This window comes from Vidua macroura, chromosome 1, assembly GCF_024509145.1.
Source record: "Vidua macroura isolate BioBank_ID:100142 chromosome 1, ASM2450914v1, whole genome shotgun sequence".
NCBI lineage: Eukaryota > Metazoa > Chordata > Aves > Passeriformes > Viduidae > Vidua > Vidua macroura.
In genome coordinates this window covers 35704582-35728941 of record NC_071571.1, presented here as the reverse complement: position 1 = coordinate 35728941, position 24360 = coordinate 35704582, and the positions used below count along the sequence as shown (strand labels likewise).

Genomic DNA, 24360 nt, shown 5'->3' with positions numbered 1-24360 from the left:
CGTATTAATTAATCATGACAAAAATATCCCCAAGTCAAAACTAATGAGGTACGGTTTGTCCTTTTGAGGGCTCATTATATAAATACACATCAAAATCATACAACCCCCACCACAGTCTATAGAACTGTCAGGGTCTAAACATCTGCCACTATAGCAAATATCAATATATGAACTAAACACTGTCACATTTCTTCTTCTCTCTTTGAGGAAAGGATTTGACACTATTTCACAATGTGCTTTCAAGAAATAAGAGCACAGGAATATGTCTCCCATGGCTGACTTCATTTTCCAGCATACCCCACAGATTTTAATTGCCTAAAATCTTGTGTCAAACTGAACAGAGTAATGGCAAAAGCCAAATGTCACAAATTTAAACGCATCTCATTATTTTAACTTATATTTGATTAAAATAACCTTAAATTTACTTATCTTCAATATCATTTAGAGCTAGAAGCATTATCATACTCTTTCTTTGAAACTGAGTATTTATATTTTAGGGACAAGAAGATAAAAAATGCTTTTTTTTCCCAGTAAAAAAATGTTCAATTACTTTTACATGTATAAGTGAAGTATAGATTTCTCAAGTATAGAAATATTCAAATCATATACAGAGTATAAGATGTGGGAAAAAAACATATGTGAGAACCAAAGAGCAAACCAAACTTAGATTGTAAGGATTTCTGGAGTCACAAGTCACCTTTGTCTAAGTGATATTTAAACAAAAAATGTACTCCAGATTTAGAACTAAGATTTTAAGTACTTAGAATAGCTTAATAACTAACAAGCAGCACCACCACATCGGAACAAACTGCAGGTAGAGAACATCTCCAGCAAGAAAACAGAACTTCTTTACATGTTGCAGCTGTAATCCCAACAGTCAAGCTTGTTTGCATCCTAATTATAGCGATATCCTGTAAGCCACCACTAAGAGGATATACACTATCTTCTTGTAGCTGTGCTATCATTCCAACCAGATTTTGTCGTATTTACAGCACCACTGAACTACACAAACTCTGCCTAAATTGCTGATTATCTATGAGTGGTTTTTTTGTACTTTGGTATAGCATAATTCTAAAGCTACTTTTTTGTTAGAAAGCAGTTTACAAGATACATATGAAACTGGGATACTGGTTAATTTTTCTCAATTTTTTTTTCTCGCAAGTGACTTGATGCTGCCAGGTGAGGTTTCTCATTTTAGCACACAAAACTGCTGCAAAATTATCATCACGTGAAAGCAAGCATTAAATAAATGAATAAATAATCAATTACAGTCTGCCACATTACTTCAGTGGAAGTAAGGAGGACATTTCAAATCACACTCTTCTTGATCTTTTTTCCACATTTGAAATTAATGCAAAGCAGATGTAAATCAGTATTTATTGGTGTATTAGTTCTTCCTTCCTTTTTTCTTGCAACATGTTTAATTTCCAGTCTCTAAAGACACAATTTATCTATTTACTGAAACTTAATGTCTGAAGTTAACATTACAGCTGCTTACATATGTAAAAATGGCTAATCAAATGACATCTGTAAGAAAGACAGAGAAAAGGAAAATAAAAGAGCATGTGTAGAATTTTACATGCCAAGGTGTTTATAAAACTACAATGCCTAGAAGCAGTGCCTGACATTTTTGTATTTGGTGTTGAGTCAAAGCCAAAATAAACCAAGGTCCCCAAAGTGGAAAATGTAAAGTAGTAAGAGGTTTATAGATATAAAGTAAGTTTCAAACTACTGAAAAACAGGTAAATCAATACATCCTCTTCCTCATGTTAAATCCTCTTGATTATAACCACTTTACCTTCTGAAGTGTACAAGCACATGTTTGCATGCAGTATATTAATAATCTCTATGTTTTACTCTGTATGAAAACTACCATTGCTGTACATTCGTGGGAATAACTCAAGCACAAGTAATGAAGTACGAAATAGGAAGTCACGGGTTAAAATTACTTTTAAAACAGGCATGGTACAGTATACTACATATATATTTTAAAAGTCTTTCAAACGGACAATATAAGACAACCACAAAAAAACCACTCACCATTTCATATGCTGTTACAATCTTTTTCAAGACCTCTGGAACAATTCCTTGGAGCTCCATAGTTGGATACTGATCACTGAGATTCACTACTACCAAGGGTGTATTATCAGGCCCAACCAAGTGCATAGACACTGCCAAAATGCACTGCATAAGATTTGCTACAGGAGAGAGGCCACATAATTCTTTGAATGAAACTACTGCATTCTGCAAAAAGGAAAGAAAGAGTTTCCTTTACAGTTAAATATGAAATTTAAAGTCTTGTCATTTCAGGATAAAATGCTTTACTGTTTTACTTGAGCTACAATGGTTGAGCTACAATTACCACAGCTTTTCCCTGAAGAACTGGCATTTTCGAAACCAACCAATATTACACATATGTTTTACAAAAATGTTAAAAATTCAAGGAATGCAGTACATGCCACAGAAAAAAACACTTATTTAGAACAAGTATATCTCCTCTCTATCATGGTTAACATTAACTACGGGAATAAACAGATTCTAAAACATAGTGGTTATATATTTTGAAAATTTTTGAGACATTTTTTAAATGCCACCAAGAGGGAAAAAAATTGATGCTGAATGTCCCAATTAAGCAAAGTGAAGCAGAAGGAGGAATTCAGCACATTTGTAACTTTAAACATACCTGAACTACAGTCCAGACGTGCTGTAATCTGTGGGCTCCCATCTGGTGTGATTCACAAACCCAGCACGCCACTATTGAAGTATTCCTATCATAGAGTCACGCTTAAGTGAACTTTTTAAGGTACTTTAACTTAAATACTGATTCTGCACCTTGCCCTAAGATTTTTTTAGTCTTATTTTATATCCAGTATGGTAGAAAATAAAGCCATAAATTTAATCTTGAAGAAAGTTTACAGCATTGGAAATACAGTGTGACTCCAAGTAGCCACTGACATTTCATTATGGGAATATTGTCAGCACTGTACAGTATTTAGGATTTTTGTACCAACTGGGAACTGGTGATCTATGGCAGGACTGGAGTTTGTGTTCCTGTAGGAAATAAAAACAAAAATATGGTATATTTAAGTTACAAATGTGCTCAGTGCTCCTTTCTCTCATGTTGCACTCAGGCAGAGGATCTGGCACAAATTTTCATTTTAATCCAAATTACTTTCCATCTTGCTGGCATGGTAAGACTCATTTGTGGACATGTATCCTAGGAAGACATAATGCCAACCTTAACTCAAACAGGAATCAAATGTGAAATATTTTGCTGTCCCTTTATCAGAAAAAATATCAAAGCAGACTTCCAAATATCTATGTACAGCATATTCATGCAAAATTATATGAACACTAAATTGCACCTACCCAGTCACTTAGAGTGTACTTTTAGTAAATGTCCAGGAAACAGAAACTTTTTTAATCAACTGATGTACATTTCAATGATAAAATAATTACACAGCTCAAGAGACAGACATTGGGAAATCCATTCAAACAGATTTTCCTTAAGATAAGTACCATGGATAAGCCATTATGAACAACCATTTTACAGAGAGGCTAACGAGGACCCAGGAATTGTATATATTCATTAATGACAGGCAGAACAGGACTAATATGTACTACTGCTGTAACTCCTGCCTTGGGACTTCCAGTTCTATATCCAGAGACTGTTCCTCATACTGTTAAGTAACTTAAACATGTAACATCACATCCAGTTCAATCACCCATATTATACTTCTATCAGTGATGAATATGTAAAAAGTTATGACATCAGCTTTTGTCATGGTAATACAGGAACAAAAGAAACAAAAAAGGCTATTCTTATACAGATTTAGAGAAACTATTAAACTTGTGACTTCACATTTTCTTTTTTCCTCTTATTCCATCTTATATTAAAAAATAAATCAAACTAACCAACTTTGCCCTTTATAATCTGGCTTCTGAGGATATAATGGTCATAAAAACCATAACAATTTATAACACAAAATTTCAGTAATACACAAATTAAGTAAATTTCACATTCCCTGGCATAAACTGATACTTCTTTTAATTGAGTGGTTTATTTGCTTTTATTAGTTGTAAAAACTTAGTTACACAGAGTTTAAATGGTGCACATTATATAATCTGTTAGCAAAGTTAAAAAAAACTAATCTTCCCTCATGTGCCTAAAATATCTTCTTGATAGCTTTTTGAGATAATGATAAATTTAGTTGATAGCACATCTTTCAAACTGACAGAATAAAATACATAAAATACCTTTTAATATTTCATGTTCAAAGAAGCCCCACTGTAGAGTCTGTTTTCAATTATATCATTATACTGTGCATACTGCAGCATGCACATTCAAGAGTTTAATGTAGCTAAACAAAATTCTACGTTTTCACTGCTTCCTCAACTCAGTTCTTCCTTGAAAAGTATCTTAAAATACAGTATTCTTCATATGACAGAATTTTAGCCTTCAGTAGGTTAACTACAGGTAAAGTTCATTTTACATGCAGCCTCTAATTTGAAACATTTATGAGTCAAAATTATCACCCCTGTATCTTTTAAATTATCTTTTAAAAGAGCAAATTTATATACCAAGTGGAATGGGAGATCTGCATAATGATGTACTAGTTTCTTCTTTCATATAAAATTAGCTTTAAAATTGTATCACTATTAGAATCTTTTTAATATAAGATTATTCATGAAGGAAATTTGTATACACTGATGTGCCTTTAAAATCCAGAATCAGGTCTCAGACGTTTCCTATTATCTCTTTTCCTTTAACACTGTATAACACCAAGAGGATTTGGTAAGTCAGTCCATTTGAAATGATGATTGTTAATTCTGTTGATCACTGCTAGTATTCCATCAGAAGTTCATAAATAAAAAGTTAAAAGTAAATACTTAAAATAGTTACTTAAAATAACAGTTACTTAAAAATAGTTAAAAGTAACTATTTTACCCTCCAAGGGAGATATTTTTTGAGTGGAGATCTCTTGCCTTCCACAAAACAAAGCACCTCAGACTGCACTTTTTCCCTAAATTCAATGTGTTTACTAACATGACATCTAAAGTAGGACAACTTCTTCTGCAAGATGCCTTCTAACACCTTAGTACTGATGCCATGCATTTCCAACATAACTGGGAAGAATCATGGAAAGCAAGTGGATCTTTCTTGAAAATACTGCCTTCTATTTGGGACTAAAGAAAAAACATAACTTTGGTGAAACTGTGCTAAAAATTCTTAGACATACAAATAAGGTCTCTGACAAGCATTAAAGTCTCCCTTTTCTATCTGTTGTATATTCTTCCCACATTTCTACTTAATTTTTTAAAACTAAAATGTTGCCATACTTTCTTTTAGTGTATTTCTAATATTCCTTCAACAATATAGGATAAGGGTTGAGTTCTAACACTGGAGTCATATTTCCACTTCACATTCAACAAAATACACGTGTGCATTCAAGACTGCATCAGTAGGCAGCTCACCTAAAAGGCTGCTCTGACATGATCCATTCTTAAAGCTGTTCAGAATTAGACTCAAATAGTTCAACATACAAGATGCTTAAAAAAGCAGGTATTACATATGCATCGTAATACAAAGGTACACATATGAACCCATAAATTGATTATAAAACTGTACCTGCATATTTTCTCTCAAATCCGTAGCATCCCGAATAGGTTGGAGGGCATTCTTGAATACTTCATCTATTGTTTTAATCCATAATGTTCTCATAGAAGCATATTCCCTTGATTTCTTGCCCTTCCTCACAGAGAGGCCCCTCTTATGAGGTTTCCCACCACCCCTTCGATTAGTAATGGCCACATGCACAAACAAGGAAGCATGAGCTAAACTTTCACCAGTCAACGACTGCAGAGGAACGTGCCGATAACCAGTCTGGAGACACTCAAAGGGAATAGTGTACTGCCCAATAAACTCGTCCCCAATGTAATCATCATCCAGTACTACAAAACGCACCATAGCTAGCTCTGGTAAATTTATTTGAAATTCAAAGCTTTCATCAAAAATTGGATTATCCCCGTTCTGATGCATAGTTTTCGTCCTTTGCTCAGCACAGTCAGCAGGGATTCCATGTATTTCAACATAGACATAAGGATCCACAACGTCACCTTTGGCACCTGATCCTTTGGGTTTAGGGAAGTTTTGCCCACTAATGATTTTAATATGAAGCAGCTGAGGTGAAACTCCAGGCACAGTGTCTTTTGTATTCGCACTAAAGAAGGAAACTTCTTCTCTCATGATAGCAGGACGAAGGACATAGCCACAGTTTCCATTTTGTCGAAACCAACCAATGTTAAGGTCCATCATTAAGCCAGGTGTTTGAAAGTTCATTGCTACTATCTGACAACCACATTTCCAAAAGTCCTGGGGATTCATATTACTAGAGTCAATCCTCATAGGACTGGGAAAAACTCTCGCAAGAAAACGTTTGTTATAATTTACAAAGTCTCCTGGGTTTTCATTGGCATATTTGCTAGCAAGCACTTCGTTAAAAGAGCACACTTCCCAGTACTTCTGGAGCTGAAATGAAACTTGAAACTCTTTGAACTGAACTGATTTACATATGCTTACCAGCTCAGAGAGATCTTTGCAGAGCTGGAATCGTTTCCCTGTCATTGAGTTTTGCTGTTCTACCCCCTCTTTCGCCACTCTCTGTGACATTTCTGCTCCTTCGTCTTCATCTGTAACGTCTCCCTCTAGTCCAGAACAATTAGCAGAAAGCTTCTTTGCTTTAATTAGTATTTTCCCTTTAAGTGATTCCGGTGATGGTAGATAAGACTCTTCAATATTTGGAGACTGCGTATGCAGTTTGTCCCCCAAAATTTTCTTCATGTGCTGTACCATCACTTTCTGCTGCTTAATAGAACAATGATTTTCTAAACACAAAATAAGAGGGTATTCTGAAGCAAAAAAGGCATACTTGTTAATAATGTCAATCACACTACGGAAGACAATTTGTGATGTCATTGTATGCCCTGTGTAAATCACGGGCTCATTATCTGGACCATCCCATACATCCAGTTCAACACTTCGACAACCCATTTTTAGAGCACGAATGTAACCCGTGATGTCAGAAGGCCCTCGAAACTGATCCTCTATCAAGTATGTATTATGAGATGAATTTATAAAATAATGAGATAAAGGTTGTTTCATATCTTGACAAACTTTTTTATGCTCTGGATCAAATATGTGGCAGTCTGGTGAAGTAAGGTAATTTGTAAACCCATCTATAGAAAGACAACCCTTTTCCTGGCCCTCTTTGGCTGGCTCATATTTCTGAATAATATCAAGGCTTATTTCTTCTGTGACCTGTGCCATACCCTGCTCTGCTTCCAAAAACATCATGAGGTCCTTGGTATCTAGAAATTCTTTATTGCTTGAAAACTGAACCAACAGGAAATAGATTTCAGGTCTGGTACAAAGCTCATGAAAAACTTCAATAAATTCTTCTTTTGTTACTTCAGTACCAGCTTTTTCCCTGGATCTATGTAACTCCTTGAATTTTAATTCAATTTTATTAGTTTTTAAACCAGGGTTTAAGTCTTTTATAAATTGTACAGCATTACATAGGGGTATATGTCCCAAATTATCTACATCTGATTCACTGAACATTTGTGAAAGCCACGAAGTCCGCATGTTATCTTGAGTAGTTCCTAACATATCTAGAGTATGTTTTCCATAAGAAATCAGGTATCTCAAGCCAGTAACCCAAATATTTGCAATGTCTGCTGAGTTAGCAACCAGATCTAGTGACTCATAATTTTCTCCATATATAATTGAAAAAGCACAATCTTCTGATATCTGGTCATATATTCCATTGCTGCGAAAGATATCCGTATTTTTTCCTGTTCTTACTTCTTTGATTGACTTGATATCAATCTTCGCTTTCTCAGAATCCTTTTTCGAAGGCTCCCAACGTAGAGACTGCATATCAGCATCCAAAAGGAAGTATCGGTGATACACCCTGGAGTTGGATCGGACCTTTTTGAGCTCAGAGCCTTCCACCATGGCGTTGATACAGTCGCTTGCACTGCTGATCTTCTTCTCTGTGGGCATGCTGCTGAACGACACAGTCTTCTTCCTTTCTCGCTTCTGTTTCGTACCATCCTGGTAAACAAGGAGCGGGGGGAAGAAAAAAATAATGTATCAGTGTGATTTTGCTTAACATTGAAATAGGTTTCAACTTAAAGCTGAAAGTTCATCAAGCAGTTCAATAAAGTCTGTGTGATGACCAATCAGATGGAAATTCTTGAATTTCCATAATGAAAATTGAAACTACTAATAATGCCTTAATACTTGCTCTTGCTTCCATAAGTAATCTTCCAGAGTTTATTTTTAGCACTTTTGATGGACACAAAATTTTAAAAAATGAGTTTTGAATGCTAACAAAAATAATAATGCTGTATTATTGCATACATCTATGTGCATTTTATTTTATGAGTTGTACCCTACTTAGAGAGAGAACAGGTTCTAAAGTCAAGCAAGCTTTTCTCCGAGTCCTTATACAGTCCTACAGATACTTGCCAAACTTGTCAGTACAGAGTACAATGCTTTAATACCATGCTGACAGGGCCCTTGTGAACACCAGAGAAACATTAATACGCAATTAACTACATAAAATCCATAGGACATGGCCCTAATCTAAGCATGCAAGACTTAGCAAGCACTTCTTTATGCAAAGCTTCCTTCACTAGAGCACCCATTCATGTTCTTCCCACAGACTGCCCACAGTACTCACACATCCTTCCCCTGAGCAAGAAAATACCCATGACAGTCTAAAGAAGCTGCACTGAAACACAAGGAACTGGACTGGAGAAGATGTAGCTCTGCAAGTTCTGAGCTTCAGAAAATACAGCAGTGACTCAGAAGGGAATTTCTGAGACAGTTTAAGTTAAACTGTTTCTGAAGAACCTTCATGTCATTAGAATCACCTTGAATAGACAACCTGGTCAGGAAGGGAAGCAAAAGTGATTCATCATTGCTCTTAAAGCAATGAAATAACCCAGAGGTCTTACTTTCCTAGAGAAAGCTTGGGTATATAAGGACCTATAAGCATAAAAAAGGGGGGAAAGGTAATTTAGCTACCTTTATTGTACCTATTTATATTAATTAAAACAAGTGCAAATAAATCAGCAACACATGACTTAAGTACAGTCAATTTCCTAAGAACTGAATTTAAGAAACTTGTCTGTTTTCATTATCTACATTTTCTGAGACTGAAAAATGGTAGGATTTTTATTCTGAAAGCAATGTGTCTTGAGGAGCTAACTTTTAGTCTGAAGTAACACTTGCATTAAAATATTTTTATATTAGATATCTTAATTCAAAGTGTTCTTCTTATAAACCAGCACAGCGCAAAAAATTGTTAAAAAAATATTTGATACTCCCTAAAACAGTTTTCTACTTGAAGTATGTTCCAGTGCAAATCAGCATTGCTTAAATAGCAGAAAGGAAAGTGTAAGAAAACTTTTAACAATTGGTGTGCTGAACAGATGTTCAAATAAAAACCATCCATTACAAAATGCTCAGTACACACGTGCTGTATGTTTAATTTTATTAAATTCAAAATGCAGAGTCCTGGTTTTGTAATTTAATTTATAAGCATCTGAAAAGTCTTTCATTGAAAACAATGATTAATAAAGTGAGCAGCCTTAATATTTGATGTTCTGTGTTTGAGAAAATAAATCAACCATACTATTTTTGCACCTTTAATGACAGCAGAATTTGCTTTGTTCAAGTTGTCAGGAGACCAGTAAAAGTGAATAACCCTGCAGAGGACTGTTTTATTTCCAACTGCAGATCAAACACCTGCAATGTATACTGCACAGGGTTGACTCTCAGAATCTCATTACATGTAGTTTAGGTATAAAGATTGTTTTCAAACAACAGCAAATTTCCTTAACTTAAAAAAAAAATCAAATGTGATTTTTGTTTACAGAGGTTTTTGTTCTATTTTAAGCCTAGTTTTTTTTTGTCTACCTATTTATATCTCCTAACCTGAAAAGGGGGCAAAGGACAGTCCCACATAAATGAGCAATGACATCCCTGCCTGATAATTCAGGGCTTGGAATTAAGCATTTTGAAACTCCTTAATGCTCCAGATTTCTCAGTCACCAACCTGGGGGAGGAATACTGTTGATTGAGAGATAGCTGATAGATAACCTCTTGACACCAGAACCATCAAGGCCTGGCAAGTATTACCTTACCTGACCATGATCAGAAGAGAGGTCTACACCTTTCTCTATGATCAGGACCGCATCTGATCCAAGTCACTGAACCATGAAAGGAAAAGAAATATCTTCTATTTCTTGATGCCATCTGATGTAAACAAGCCCATCTCCAGGCAGTTCCATTAAAAGCTCTGGTTACTGAAAGCTTGAATTTGAGTTCATGCATGTGGATCAGAGGAGCAATTCAATATATCACTTGCAAAATTATTTTGTCTGCCTGCCAGATGAATTCACAGCCAGTTCAGCAGTACTCTTCATTTTTGCAGGGTAAAGGAGTCTAGACACTCAGATTATTTATATAAAGCCAGCACCACAGTGTGAATTACTGTGAAAACATTCTGAGCTCCAGAACACCCTTCATAAGTTTTTGCTTCTCCAAAGATCAATAATCCTGAACTACCAGATTGCTTGTGCAAGTCCCCACCCAGACTGAGACATGGAAGTCATGATCAATCTCTGTGTGATCAGAGTTAACTTCAAGAATATTTTATCAAAGACACTGTTGAGAAGAATTCATCTGTCTGAATTACCCACCTGTCTGAAAAAACACAGAAAAGAAACTCTCACTCCACAAGCTGAGAATGCAATTGCATAGAGCATGCACAAACTGTCTGAAAATCACTTGTGAGCCCTGGCAATATAGTCTGGCATGGAGGAGACAGATTTATTCTGCTGTAAGATGTGGAGGATTTCACCCCAAAAGTGAGGTGGCATTCATGAACTGGGTGAAGTCTCTCATGGCCTTAGGTCTGCCTTGAATCAAAAAGAATGGCACATCAGAAAACTGCATCTATCTGAACAAACCCAGGAGTGATTTCTTGGCATTCATGAGACTTACATTCAACATGCTCAAAGTGACACTGACTCTACAGTGCAGATGCATAATTCAGTCCAAGGCAGCAGCTACATGTTTTGTGCTGAAACAACTTTCAGTCATTCTAGGATCTCTCACACAATGAAGAACCATGTCTATCTACAGTTTATAGCATGTCCTGTCATCATGACAGGATTTCCCCATAAGACTTGTCTGTGCTTCATAAGACTTAATTACTGAAACCAGAACAACCACTTCATCAACACATTTCCTGATACTATTCATGCCCCAGCCAAGGTCACCTGCAAGATGTTTTGAGGAATAGACAAGACCACAGATAAAACTGTTTTGAAACATTGCTCATAACCACTACAAGCAACTACACAAAGAGTTTAGTTTATCCAGGAGTTCCTAGCAACAGAAAGCAAAGCATCTAGCAATTTAAAAACAAGAAATAATCCCAGCTGTCACCTGTGGCACTTAAGAGACAGAGACAGCTGGAGAAAATGGATCAAAAGCACAAGGAGGGAAGAATATCTTCATTATAACATTTTTTTATTCCTCTCAAGGTGCCAACAAAGAAATAGCTGTGTGACTAAGACAGTACTACCTACAAAATAGAATTCTGGAGACAGCAGAGAATCTTGATTCAGACACTGAGAGAGATGCACATCATTCCTGAAGTGCAATGCTTTTAATTTATGCAACTTTATGATAAAATTACTAAAAGGCAATAACCACTGGTATTGATGGGGGCAGGGTTCAAACAGAGATTTGATAATGTAACAGATCAGGATGATAGAGGAAATGATGAGTAGTGTATGGTTTGTAAATATCTCCCAGAGGAAAGGAAGCAGAGAAAGAACTTTATGACCTGTAAATGTCCAAATGAATCATGCCCCAGAAGCAGTACTTAAAAAATATTTAAACACCAAGTTGCCAAGATGTTTAGGTACCACTTGGTCCAGTGAAATTAAGAACACAACCCAAGGCAGGGGCATGCCAACCCCCTCAAAGTGGCAAGTGTGGGGTTGCAGCCGGAGCACAGTGCAGGACACTCCTTCCACCTGCCAATACAGAATGCTCCTCACACTGGCCCATGCAAACTTTGGAGATGGGTGCCTGTGATCCTGCCTCTCTCCATGACTAAAGACACCTGCTCTTTTCAAAACAGAAGAGTTCAAACAGAAAAGACAATGGTAACAAGAGGAAGTGACACAGTGAAAGATTTTTAGAGCACTTGTCTGGGAAGTGAAAGTCCCTGATGTCACAAAACATAAACATTTCACTTGGTGTCCCTGAATGCAAAATTTAGTCCACGTAGCAAGGACCTGAACACTGAATTTTTTCCTCTCAATATGCACTCCCCAGGTGACAGGTCCTGCTGCTACTTGTTTATGCTCTAACCATAAGGAATTTCCATGCATTTTTATATACCAGAAGTTCAACAAAGCATGGAAAGCCCATGCTCATCTTGAGATCATGTGGCTGAGCACTCCAAGATGCTCAGGCAGAGGGGACAGAGCCCAGCCACTCCACGAGTAGCTGAGTGCTCTGCCAGCCAAACAATTACACAAGAAACAAGAACACAAAACACACCCCCTGAAGTGCAGTGCCTCAATGCAGGATTTTTGATTGCCAAGGGCTGAGCTTTGACAACCTCTGATAAAACTCACACACCTTGAGGCAATGATGGTACACAGTCTGTAGGAGCTACAGCCTCAAGAATGCCTACTTAGTTCATCCCAAACAGGCTTCATTCAGTCTAGAAAGGTCTGCACAGAGGTGTAGTAATAAGATTGCAATCATGTACAGCATCTCAAGAGTTTTCAAATATTTTTTTTTTTGCATATAAGTTCTGAATTGAGTGGCATGCTTGTGAACCTGATGGCCAGTAGTGTGCCAATACTCGGAGCAATTACAAGTGAGCAGGTGAGAAGAAAGGCCAGATCTAAGTTTGGTAATTTTAATTTTTATCAAATTACACCATTATTTCATACAATACAGCGTGAAAGTTATTTTAGATGCAATTTAATGTATGTCTGTAGCCAATAGTTTCAGTAAAATTCAATACTTTATGATGAGAACAGGCAGCCTGATGATCTACATAATGAACACAGAGTGCACTACTCTTCTGACATTATGCAACTCATTGATGACTTTTTTTTAATAGTAGATGTGATACTCATATAGCCAATTTGAGTACAAGACCTGCCTGTTTCCATCAAATGCAATTCAGCAGTAATTGCAAAATCACCTAGCTTGAAGACATGATGTATAACAAGCCTATTTCAGGAAGTGGTTAAAAAAAATACAGTTTTTACACTTTCTTTTTTCTTTGTTTATTTAATTAAGATTCTTAAGCATTTTTCTTCAAAACAAAAATCTTGTAATTTATAGATTTTCTTGATACTTAAGGAAGCATATCTATACATAATTAAGTCTAATCAAAGGGAAAAAAGCACATCTTTAAGTTAGTACTTTAAAATACTAATTTTGTTAATGCATTTTATTTAAAGTATTATAATATCAGTAACTTATTCTTTTCCAAGGTTTCACCTGTGATTTTAGAGATATAAATGCTAGTGTACATGAGCAAATGAGCTACAAAAGCAATGTCAATATCATATCATCTTTATAAATATTTTTAGCACAAAAATATTTAGGGTTTTCTTTGAAAAAAACACCTGTAACTGAAACAGCAATGATGAACAGGACCACTTGTTTTTACCAACATGTACCAAAAAAAAAAAATATTATGTATAGTTTACTGATGCACAGCTGTCAACTCATTCTACAACACAGAATGCAGCATTATAGAAGAAGCTAAGCAAGTTTTTGTGTAAAAGAGGCAGTAGGAAAAAAAGGAAGGAAAATATCCGGTAACTAAATTTAGCACTGATTTCAGAACTGACATGCAGTTAAAGGCAGAGTGAGAATCTTCCTTGGAAGAGTGCAGGGAAAAAGGGAGAAAAGAGCTGAGAGGAAGAAAGGTGGTGGTGCAGAAAAGGCACTTCACCATCAGGAGCCACGTCCCTGAAGGCAGGAGCTTGGAGCTCTACATCTTGTCCTTGATGCACCCTCTCTCAGCCTAATTCTCCTGGAATCAACAACTCAGCAGAAGAATCTGCTGACAGCCACCACTCAGCCCCTCTCCTCCAGCCAAGCATCCTCTCTTCTTAGTCAGCACCTTTCCATTTGCCATCACCAGGAGATTCTTACTAACCCAGTGACCCACATTCAGGAAAAGGCACATCCTTTTTAATGCTGTGCCACAGCTGCCCAAAGCTTCCAGAGCATGTGGAAACCAGAACAAGGAAAAACTCTCCAAGTAATCAGCAGCTGAGCTGACAGGATCCCGGACACTTCAGAAATGGCACGTGTTAAATCAGACTGTGTCCAACAGATTGAGCAGCCACTGTTTAACTGCACACAGCTCCAAGCAGTTGTATGTAAAACAAAGCAGAGTCCTCCACTGCAACAGCAGCTATCTGAGGAGAGACAAAACATCAGCTATTTGGAAAACACAAGTCCTCCCACTTGTTGTGAATCACTATATTTGTGCTCAGCATTTAAAAATTTCCCCAAAAACTAGTACTCATGACATATCTGTTGTTTACAGAAATCTTTGAAGAGGAACATATTTTTCTAATGTGAGGCGAGTTGACCCCAGGCAGACGCAGTTACACCATGTTATAAATAACAATGAGGAGGAACAAAATTAGGATTAGTTGAATAAATAACAATACCAGGTTGATTTTGTTGTTGTTTTGTTTGGGGTTTTTTTGTTTGTTTTTTTTTGGTTTTTTTTTTTGTTTTGTTTTTTTTGTTGTTGTTGTTGTTGTTGTTGTTTTGGTTTTGGGTTTGTGTGTTTTTCGTAAAGGACTTCTGTGATTAAAGGAATATGGACACAGCTACTCAATATTCAAACAAAAATTATCTATATTATTTCAGATGAGCAAACTGCATGGTTCATGATACAGTTAAACCAATTCTCTCTTCAACCCCTCTTCAAAACATTAATTTTCTGTCCTGTCTCTTCCTCCTACTGCCCCAGTTGCATCTCCTTTCTCGCCAGTTCAGCTCCTCAGGCCCTCATTAGCAGCTGTCTAACACACAGTAAGTTAATTTACTTCACTACCTCAGGAAACAAAAAAATCTATTTTCTTCCAAATTAGTTTGCTGCAATTTTAGTGAGCTGAAACAATTTTCCATGTGACCAGCTAAGTATCAGAGCTGGTTCAAATTAACCACTAGAAGCAAGGAACCCATTAAAAATGGGAGGAAAGAACAGAATCACTCACTTTTATCAAGAAATTAATTCAATTAAAATCAATGTAGTTGAAACTCTTCTGTTGAAATCCGATCCTATGTGAACTGACAGTAGAGTTTTATGTCATTAGGTTCTGTGGTGGACTCAATAATCTTGAAGGTCTTTTCCAACATAATTCTATTAGGGAAAACAAAATCTCTCATTTGGTCCACCTCACAGAGTACAGCAACAATTTCAAATACATAAAACATAAAGGCAAGCTATAAGAAAGAACTGCCAACATCATAAAATTACAGAATTGAGGTTCTCAGGCTTTTGGGCTCATTTTGTTCCGCCTCATTTCAAGAAAATAGGACACCAGAAAGTTTATGATTCAATGACATGAGAGAGATCACTTTCACACCACCTATTAGAAAGAGCAGAGAAAAACTGTGAGAGAAAGGCCTGTGTTGGCCTTGTTGCTGTTACAGCAGCAATTTAACTCAAAAGACTGCAATGAGCCAGGAAATAACAGGATATGGTTTTGCAAATATAATCTAGACTAAAGGCTTTCTTTGCAAAACTTCCTACAGAAGAGCTTATTTAGTCATTTGGTCAGCTTACCAAGAGTAAAGAAACCATCATTTAATACATTTTTTATGTTGCTATGTCAAGTACCCCCAGGTTTTTCATTATCCAAGTGCTCTCACAGGATGTCACAGGGGAGCCTTCCCTGTGCTCCACAGCAGAGATACAGATTCACAGAATATTCTGAGTTGGAAGGGACCCACAAGGATCATCAAGTCCAAGACAGACACTTCTTCCACAAATATGCCAAAGACATCCACAGGCATGATGCTGTTGCTCCCTTCTCACTCGGCTCTAACATAAATCCACTCCATATTCTTTTGAAGAGAAAGTAAAAAATCTGATACTTCCTACTCCACTGAAAATAAAGGACTTGGAGCCGCTTTTACTATGTTTGACTTTGACCTAAATTTTAAAAAGTCTGTGGCAACTAAGACTTCCACATTCTGCAGTGCCATTATGCCATTTTTGTTTGCATTCTAGCAGCAATTACTAGGATATACCATTCTAAGATTCTGTCATATTGTAACATAATTTTATAATTTAATTATATTATACTATGTATGGCATTATAATTGCATAATACATTAATATATTGTATACACAATATTATATCTGAACATTAAAACAGAGTAGCAAAACAAAAATTCAAACACTATCGAGACATTCTTTCTTGCATGAGTTCCTCTGCATATTTATGAAACTAAAATGAAGGGTCATTTGGTTTCAGAGGTTAATTTCCAATACAGATTAGCAGGGAAAAGGGGGAAAAAAGTCTGATCTGAAAAGAAAATAAATAAGAAGCATTTAAGGAAACTCCCCAGACTGCTGTGAGCACTGAGAGAGCCAAGGCCTGAGTTATGCTTGGCATGAGTGTCTCAGTTCTCAGTGTTACTGAGTCAGTTACAGTTCAGCCTTCTGGGGAGCATTTCTGGGGAGCAAAAGGGGTATCATCCCATTTTCACAAACTTGATAAAAGCGAAACATGCATATTTCAGATCCAAATAACCAACATCTTAACAAAATCCATATAGACTGCAATAATTATTTATGAAAAACTGCAGTTACTAAGTTCTTAGTCTTAAACTGAGGAAACTGCACTGACAGAAAGCTGTTAAAAATTGCTTGATGGCATGAAGAGTTTTAAACCTAGGTAAGTAAGTAGGTTTCTAATTTCTCACATACTAAGAAATCATATCTAAACTATAACCAACAGGTCATTTTAACTACTACAGAGAAACTTACATTTATTATAATAATTTCTTTTTTCTGCCATCAGTTATCAGAAAAAGTAATAGAAGGTACAGATGCTTTTAGCTTAAATAATAACTGAAGATGACAAAGCTGATGCTGCATGTAAAGGTACTAAAGGATTTGTAACTGGCTCAGCAAAAAGGTTCAACAGGTTTCAGCACAGCTCAGGAGGGAAGAAGGCCCTGAGTTTTCCCAGTTATCCCTAAAACCAGCAAGATGCCCTTTCTGCACACATGCACACCTATTTAAACAATGAGCATTTTCATTTTCAAGTCTTCAATAACATTTTAGAATACCCAAGCATTATAGCTAAGATACATTCAGGGGCATTCTAATCAAGACATATCTGCAAGATTTAATATGCAGCACTCTGAAGTTGAGTATCAGATTCCTTTCAAGAATTCCTAGCTGCATGTTAGTTCCACTGGTAGAAAGCACGGCATTTTTCCATTTCTTGTTTCAGTAATAAACAACAATTTGACCAAATTGTCAAAATACATAGCACAGCTGTCAGTCTTTAAAGCAAAAGTTCAGCATGTGGGTGACTCTGAAATGTAACAGAGTAACTATGTTTAAGATTTCTGTAATTTCAGATGCAGGCTCTGCAGAAAGCTCCTTCACCTCTCCCTCTGCTGCTGCCCTTCAGTGTTATAGAGGAAGAGAAGCCAACAGCATCACCAGCAAGAGGTGAGACTGAGCACTGGCTCAAGACTCCCACCCCTTTTCCACTCTTGGGAAAGCCTTCTCAGCAGCTTTTCCAGTTCTTCCCACAGACATACAGAGTTGGCTTTGGTTTCCTTGTTTTTTTACCAACTTTCCTGCATAGCAGGCCGAGACCCTATCCTACCTGATTCAAAACAAACCAGGGCAAACCACCTGACAAAAACAAGCTTCTAGAGTGTGCACTTTAGGATGCCACTACAGGTATGTACTCTATGAAATGACATAAATTTAAATACTGAAAAAAAATCCAATAATATGGAAAACAATGCCTTACTCCATGCAGACAAGATTCTTATTTTAAATGCTGCATATGCAGCCAACAAATGAAAATAATTGTGTTTGTTATGATTAACAAATTTAGTCAGAAAGCAGAAAAGTACCTTGTCTCTCTCCTTTATTGTAAGAGGAAGTTTACATGATATTCCCTTAACTGTCAGCATCTCTTGCTGACAAAAAATATACAGCAGATTGACCACAAATGTGCTATCTGATTTACAGGAATGGCTTTTTCACACATCCTTACAGGTCAATATTATGACTAAATCATGCATTTTTACTATCCCTGATGTGGCAAAATGTTCACTACCACCTGTGCTGTCAATTTGTGTATTTTGTCCAAATTTCAATCCAAATGTCATCTGTTCTCTTGGAAAGCTCCTCGTGTTTTTGTGCCCTTTCCTGTTGCTGAGTGTTTTCCAGGGAACAACATGAAGTAAAACTATCCTATATAGGTTATTTATTCCAAGTCAGACATTCAGGCTACAGAGTAGTAAAATGTAAAATTTTTTTCATTCTAAAAACTATCATTACCACTGCCCTGCAGCTTTCAATTCATCAACTGACTTTCTTCACTCTAGTGATTGATGAATGGTATCTTCAGATTTGCTTCCGGACTAATTTTAATTGGACTAGCAAATATCACAAAATAACATTAAAGAAAGAAATGGAACTTCACAGACTGAGTTGTTCACCTTGTGTGGTTTGAAATAAGTTCCTTTTTGTCGATTAGGAGAGTGACTATTACCAATATTAACTCTTCAATGCTACAAAGAGTTCATGCAAATAATTCAGTATTAAATTAAATACAAAAGTAGGAACTTTTATAAACTTACAGCTTGCTAAACAAATTGTTGAGTTGCAAATTGTTGAGTTGCAAATTGTTGAGTTGCTACTTCAGCCTTATTACGTAGGTGGCAATGATAATTAAACAGTGATAACTAGATGTTGATTTTTAAGGACAATTCTTATGATATAGACACAAAATACTTACTACGTTATCACACGGGCAGACAAGACATGAGTACCCAAGTAACTTTCCTAACCACATAAGGCTGTTTCTGACTTGTTTTCCTTGTTGATTTTCAGGTGTATGAAATTTAGAGTTGTCAAAAAATTACAGGAAATTCTCATGCTGAATGCTACATCAATGCCCTTCTCCCCCTCTTAACTCGGGGGGGAGAACTTTAATTATTCATAACGGTTACAGGCACTTAGGAAAGAACAGTGAACTATAAATATTTAATACAAGATGCCTGTAACAGAAAGACATGAGAGAGACTACAAAAATCAAATAATATATTTGTTTATCCTAAGCAAAATAAAAAGCAAGGCAGGTGATCTTTATATTTATATAAATGTTCATAGCTTTGACAAATCAAACCTAATAAGTCATCAGCATGTTTTACCAAATAATTACAACTAAACAAATAAAAATTGTCAGGTATACCAGTTTTCTTCAGACTTTTAGTATTTTAAAGGGATCTATTTTGATTGCTTGCTACAAGTTTCCTTGTGAGGAATGCTGAAGAAGTATCACTACAGGACATTACAGTTCCAAGATATTAAAGGATGCAAGAGTCAAGAGCAAATACACTGAAGGCAATTTTTAAATTCTCATCTACAACAACAGCATCTTAGCAGGTAGCTGCTGAGAAATTCTCAATATAAATTACAATTACAGCACTTGGGGTGGTAAAAAAGTAAGAAAGAACTTAAAAATATTGTCAAATACAGTTTATAACCCTTCTAGTTGTGGAGGAAGGCTAAGGATACAGAGTACACTCAAACTTCAGTATAATATGGCAGGCAAAAAATCCCAACTTCTAATTTTCAGAACTCGCTGTATTTAATAATTGGTACAGGCAATAATGAAAATATGTTCATACCATAATTGTCTTCTGTGGAAGAAAAAAAAATTACTAGGAAAACAAGACTCCTTTTTTAAACCTCTAAGTCATACAAGGGAAATATCATTAATCTTTCATTACTATGTTCACATACCACATCTCAGTACCCTGTATGCAGCTTTCTAAATTTCTTACACATAACAAATACTCAAAAAGTCACAGTGTAGAGCATAAAAAATAATTCCCATGATATCCATAACTAAAACCAATCACAGAAGGAAAACAATGTTCTCATCTGTTTTCTTCAAATTGAATTACTTTCTGCTCACTCTGAAACCAAAGGTCTCCACTGATTCTGTTCACAACTATCCCTGTCCTCTGAAATCAGCTCAGGGTCCCACTATGAAGGTTCCCCTGCCTAAATCAAGAGGAAAAAATGTGCATGGATGGGGTGGGCAAGAAAAGGTTGAAGAAGGAAAGTTTAGATAATCCTTAGAAACTATATTAATTTTCCTTATCTCAACATTATAGCCACCCACCATGAAAACTCAGTGAATAAATGATTACATGAAGAGAAGTTTTATTCCTGTTTGATGCAACAGAGAGACAGAAACTAGAACTGTTCTCTTACAGTCAACACACTCACTCTCCCAGCTTCCTGCTTCCAACTTCTTTTGTTATAACTACTAGTTATGCAACACTTTCCAAACATATTATTTTAATAGTTCATATTTTCTTGTTTTAAACATTCATCTTCAACATGGAAACCTTTGTGAAAAAAATGTTTTCTTTTCCTAAAACTGTTAGTCAGAACTGAAAATGTGTCACAGGAGCCACTTGTGTACTTAAAGCATGCTGATAGTTTAATGCAGATGTGGTGGAGAGTATATTTAGACTGTACTTGAAAGTTTGTCTGTACAGTGGACAGTAATGTAAAGAAAATCCCAGCTGTAAATGTCACCAGTGTACCAGGAAAAGTACTAGAATGGACACAGTTATATCTGCAAATGTGTCTTTTGGTTACCTGCCTTACTCCTCCCAGTAGTTGAATTATGCCAAGAAAAAAAAGCCTGCTGTTGGAATTTGTGTGGTCCCTAAAAATGGAGCCAGCCCTCGTGTCACCTACACCAATAAATCTAGTCAAAAGCAGACAAGCCTTTGGTATTAATACTTACTCTTGAACCCTGAAAATAAAGGCAAGCATTCAAATCCCATAATGAAATCTGAAGGAACAAGATTTTATATATTTAAGAACCCTCAAATAGTTTAACTGATACAAAGATTAAAATAGTAAATCTTTAACTTCTTACAAAACCAGAGAGATTATTAAATTAAAAAAAAAAAAAAGGCAACAAAAAGCACTGACATTACAATTCAAAACTTTTGGGGTTTAACTTTTTCCTTTAGAAATAGATTATATGTAAAACACTTCAGAAGTACATCTTCAACCAGCTTTACCCGGATTTCTACATGTTTCTGTAAATTCATACTGCAACATGACTTGCCCTGTTGGACTCAACGGAATTGAAGTTTAAAATGACAGAGGGGCTAAAGGGAAGCATAAGAAGTGAGAGGAAGCAGATGTGCCATTAAAGGAATGCTGCTTTGGAAGATTTAGATTTCTGTACTGAGAACAGAAAAAATACATCCAAAGGAAAATCATTTGCTGAACTAACCTGATGCAATAGCTAATTGAAAAGTTAACCAAAATATTAATTATTTGAATACTGCATTTTGTATACATATACACACGTGAATATAGAATTCAGTATCTATTTCCCATTTTGAATCCTGAACTAAATATAGTTACATTATCATTAAAAATTCTATAAATCAACGAATTCTCTGAGACACAAAGTTAACTGAACACAGCAAAAATATTCTGGCAATATTAACAGTACTGTCTATTCATGTTTGCAGCAACTTGTTGCTGGCCAATTTTTCATTATCACTAGATTTTAACTGCCAGCATAGTGCAGTAGAAAAGAACAAACAGTAAGTGGTGTAACTATTTCACAGTGACATTTGATAACTTCTCATTCAATATATGTTGAATGCTTATTTCAGCACCTTGTTTCATGCTGCAACTCTATCTCAATCTTCCAACCAGGTGTAAATTAGCTATTTAAACCTGTAGAAATATGACAAATTTTACAAATTTGGAAAATCAACAACAGTTTGGTCCCAGCTTGTTGCACTGGATTATTTAACATTTTTAAAGAACAGTTCTAGTCGCACACATCACGAAATAAAGAATAAATTTTTGCCTCAGTAATTTATTATAAATACCCTTTTTTTAAATACCCATCATCTTCTGCCAGTCTCATCCAGCACAATATTATTTCCAGAATGCTAAGGAACTGAACCTTCAGACATCTCTGTTAAATTATCTGCTCTCAAATACAGCAGAAATGTCCCAGTTTATACAGAATCATTCCCCTACCACAGTATTTGCACACTTCTCACAATGGCATTTAGTTACAATAAAAACTATTTCTTAAAAGATTTATGAAAAGGAAGGAAACCGTAGCAGAGTAAGCTTCATGATGATGAAAGTGATTGAGACAGAAGCAGGCTGTTTCCAGGGCTACCAATGAACCATATATTATGTTTTAGATGGTTTCCTAGGAAAATAATCCTAGGGATCACATCATCTAAGAATGCATAAGAGACACACATTCTCCTAACTTTAAAACATATTTCTTTATTTCAAATAAATCTGATAAAAGAGGAGATCTAAAGATGATCCATAGACTTGCCAAAACCAGGCAGTTGGGAATAAAAAATGAATCAGTAAAATGCAGATTATTAAAAAAAGCATAGATCAAAAGTTCATGCTTCCTTCAATCCCCAAGTCAAACCACAAGACACAATCCCACTGGAGCTGGTGTCACCTGATACTTTCCACGATTTAAAATTTTAGCCCAAAGAACAATTTTTTCCCTTCATTTTTTTTTCATTCTGGCTTCACTTAAATGGAACGGACATATGATGTTGAGATCTAAACATCTCAAGTCTTTATTGGCTCTCACTGAGATTTCCTCAGCAGACATTACAGCACAGCCGAGAACTCCCGAGGGCTGGATAAGAAAAACAAAAGCTTGTTGTTTAATGTTATCAATCAAACCCTGCTCCAAGAAGGGCAGGTGTAGAGTACCTGCCTCTTTAAAGACAACATTCTCTGCTACTACATAGACTATGATTCCTTATCTCTTCTAGGCAAGACACCAGAGAAGCTTATCTCATCAGAGCCTGGCCTGTTGTCTTCCCACAGAAGTTCCCAGCAATTTTGAAAGAAAACAGGAAAGGTTTCAGAAGAGATCTTAACCTGTGTCAATATCCCCACTGTAGTAAACAGCATTTTTTTTCCATGTAGGAAATTCATGTACTGCCTGAAGTGCTTAAAACCAGCACTGTATTCTTCACCTTCTTTTTCTACCAAGATAGCTGCAAACTGCATCTGACCAAAACCAGCCATCCCAGTGCCCTTAGCAGATACTGACAGGTGACAGATACACACAAGAAAGTCATGAAACCTTCTTGTATGAAAACACTTTCATCTGTGTTGGAACACCTGAATTAAACTGCAAGATTTCAGAAATTACTTCTCCTCAGATTACCCTCATCTCAAATGATTTCTTTTCCTCAGGGAGATCAGAGCTCCATATGAGGGCGACTGGAGCAGTCTTCTGCAGACATTGCTCCTCTGGGGCAGTGGGCTTTCAGCCTCCCACACACAGGTCAGTAATCTCAGGATACTCAGAATCACATTTACTGATGACTGATTGTTTAGACAATTCAGTGCACATCTGTTCAAAGGATAACAGTGACTGGAGAGCTCTTTACATGTGGATAGATATTCCTGCGCAATTTTTGCCTCAAATATACCAAGAACACTTAGTAATTGATAAATTAAGCTGACATCTCCCTTGACCTGCCGAGAGCACTCTACCCAACACATAGAGGATACCATTGGCCCTCTTTGCTGCAAGGGTGAATTGTTGACCAAGTGTCAGATTCTCATCCACCAGGGCCCTATGGTCCTCTTCAGTAAAGTATGAACAATTTTCATTGATAGGTCTTAAAAATAGCTAAAGGACTGTCAATACGGAAAAGAAAAGTTAACATGCTAGTGATACATGTACTATTGATAATTTTTATCACAACTTAGAACCATTTATGTGTAATTTGTTTGTATTAAACACAATCCATTTTAGGAGGTTTGGTCCTAAAGATAGTGTGCTCAGTGACATAAACTGAATGAAAATCCATTATGCAGAGGGTTCTTATTGGCTGCAACCTATTATAATTTCAGGATAATTTACTGAATTTATTGTTGCTTGTGTTCTCAACAAAGTGCCAAT

The 24360-nt window shown here is 36.2% G+C and overlaps 1 protein-coding gene across 1 annotated transcript in view; it reads right to left on the bottom strand.

Moving 5' to 3' along the window:
• Positions 1–24360, bottom strand: part of PLCL2 (phospholipase C like 2) — a 100245-nt gene that overhangs the window by 37189 nt on the left and 38696 nt on the right. The window contains exons 3-4 of the mRNA XM_053978033.1: positions 5630–8116; positions 2041–2244 (exon numbers count right to left, since the gene is read on the bottom strand). Of these exons, the coding sequence (XP_053834008.1) occupies positions 2041–2244; positions 5630–8116 (2691 nt within the window). The remainder of the gene's footprint in view (positions 1–2040; positions 2245–5629; positions 8117–24360) is intronic.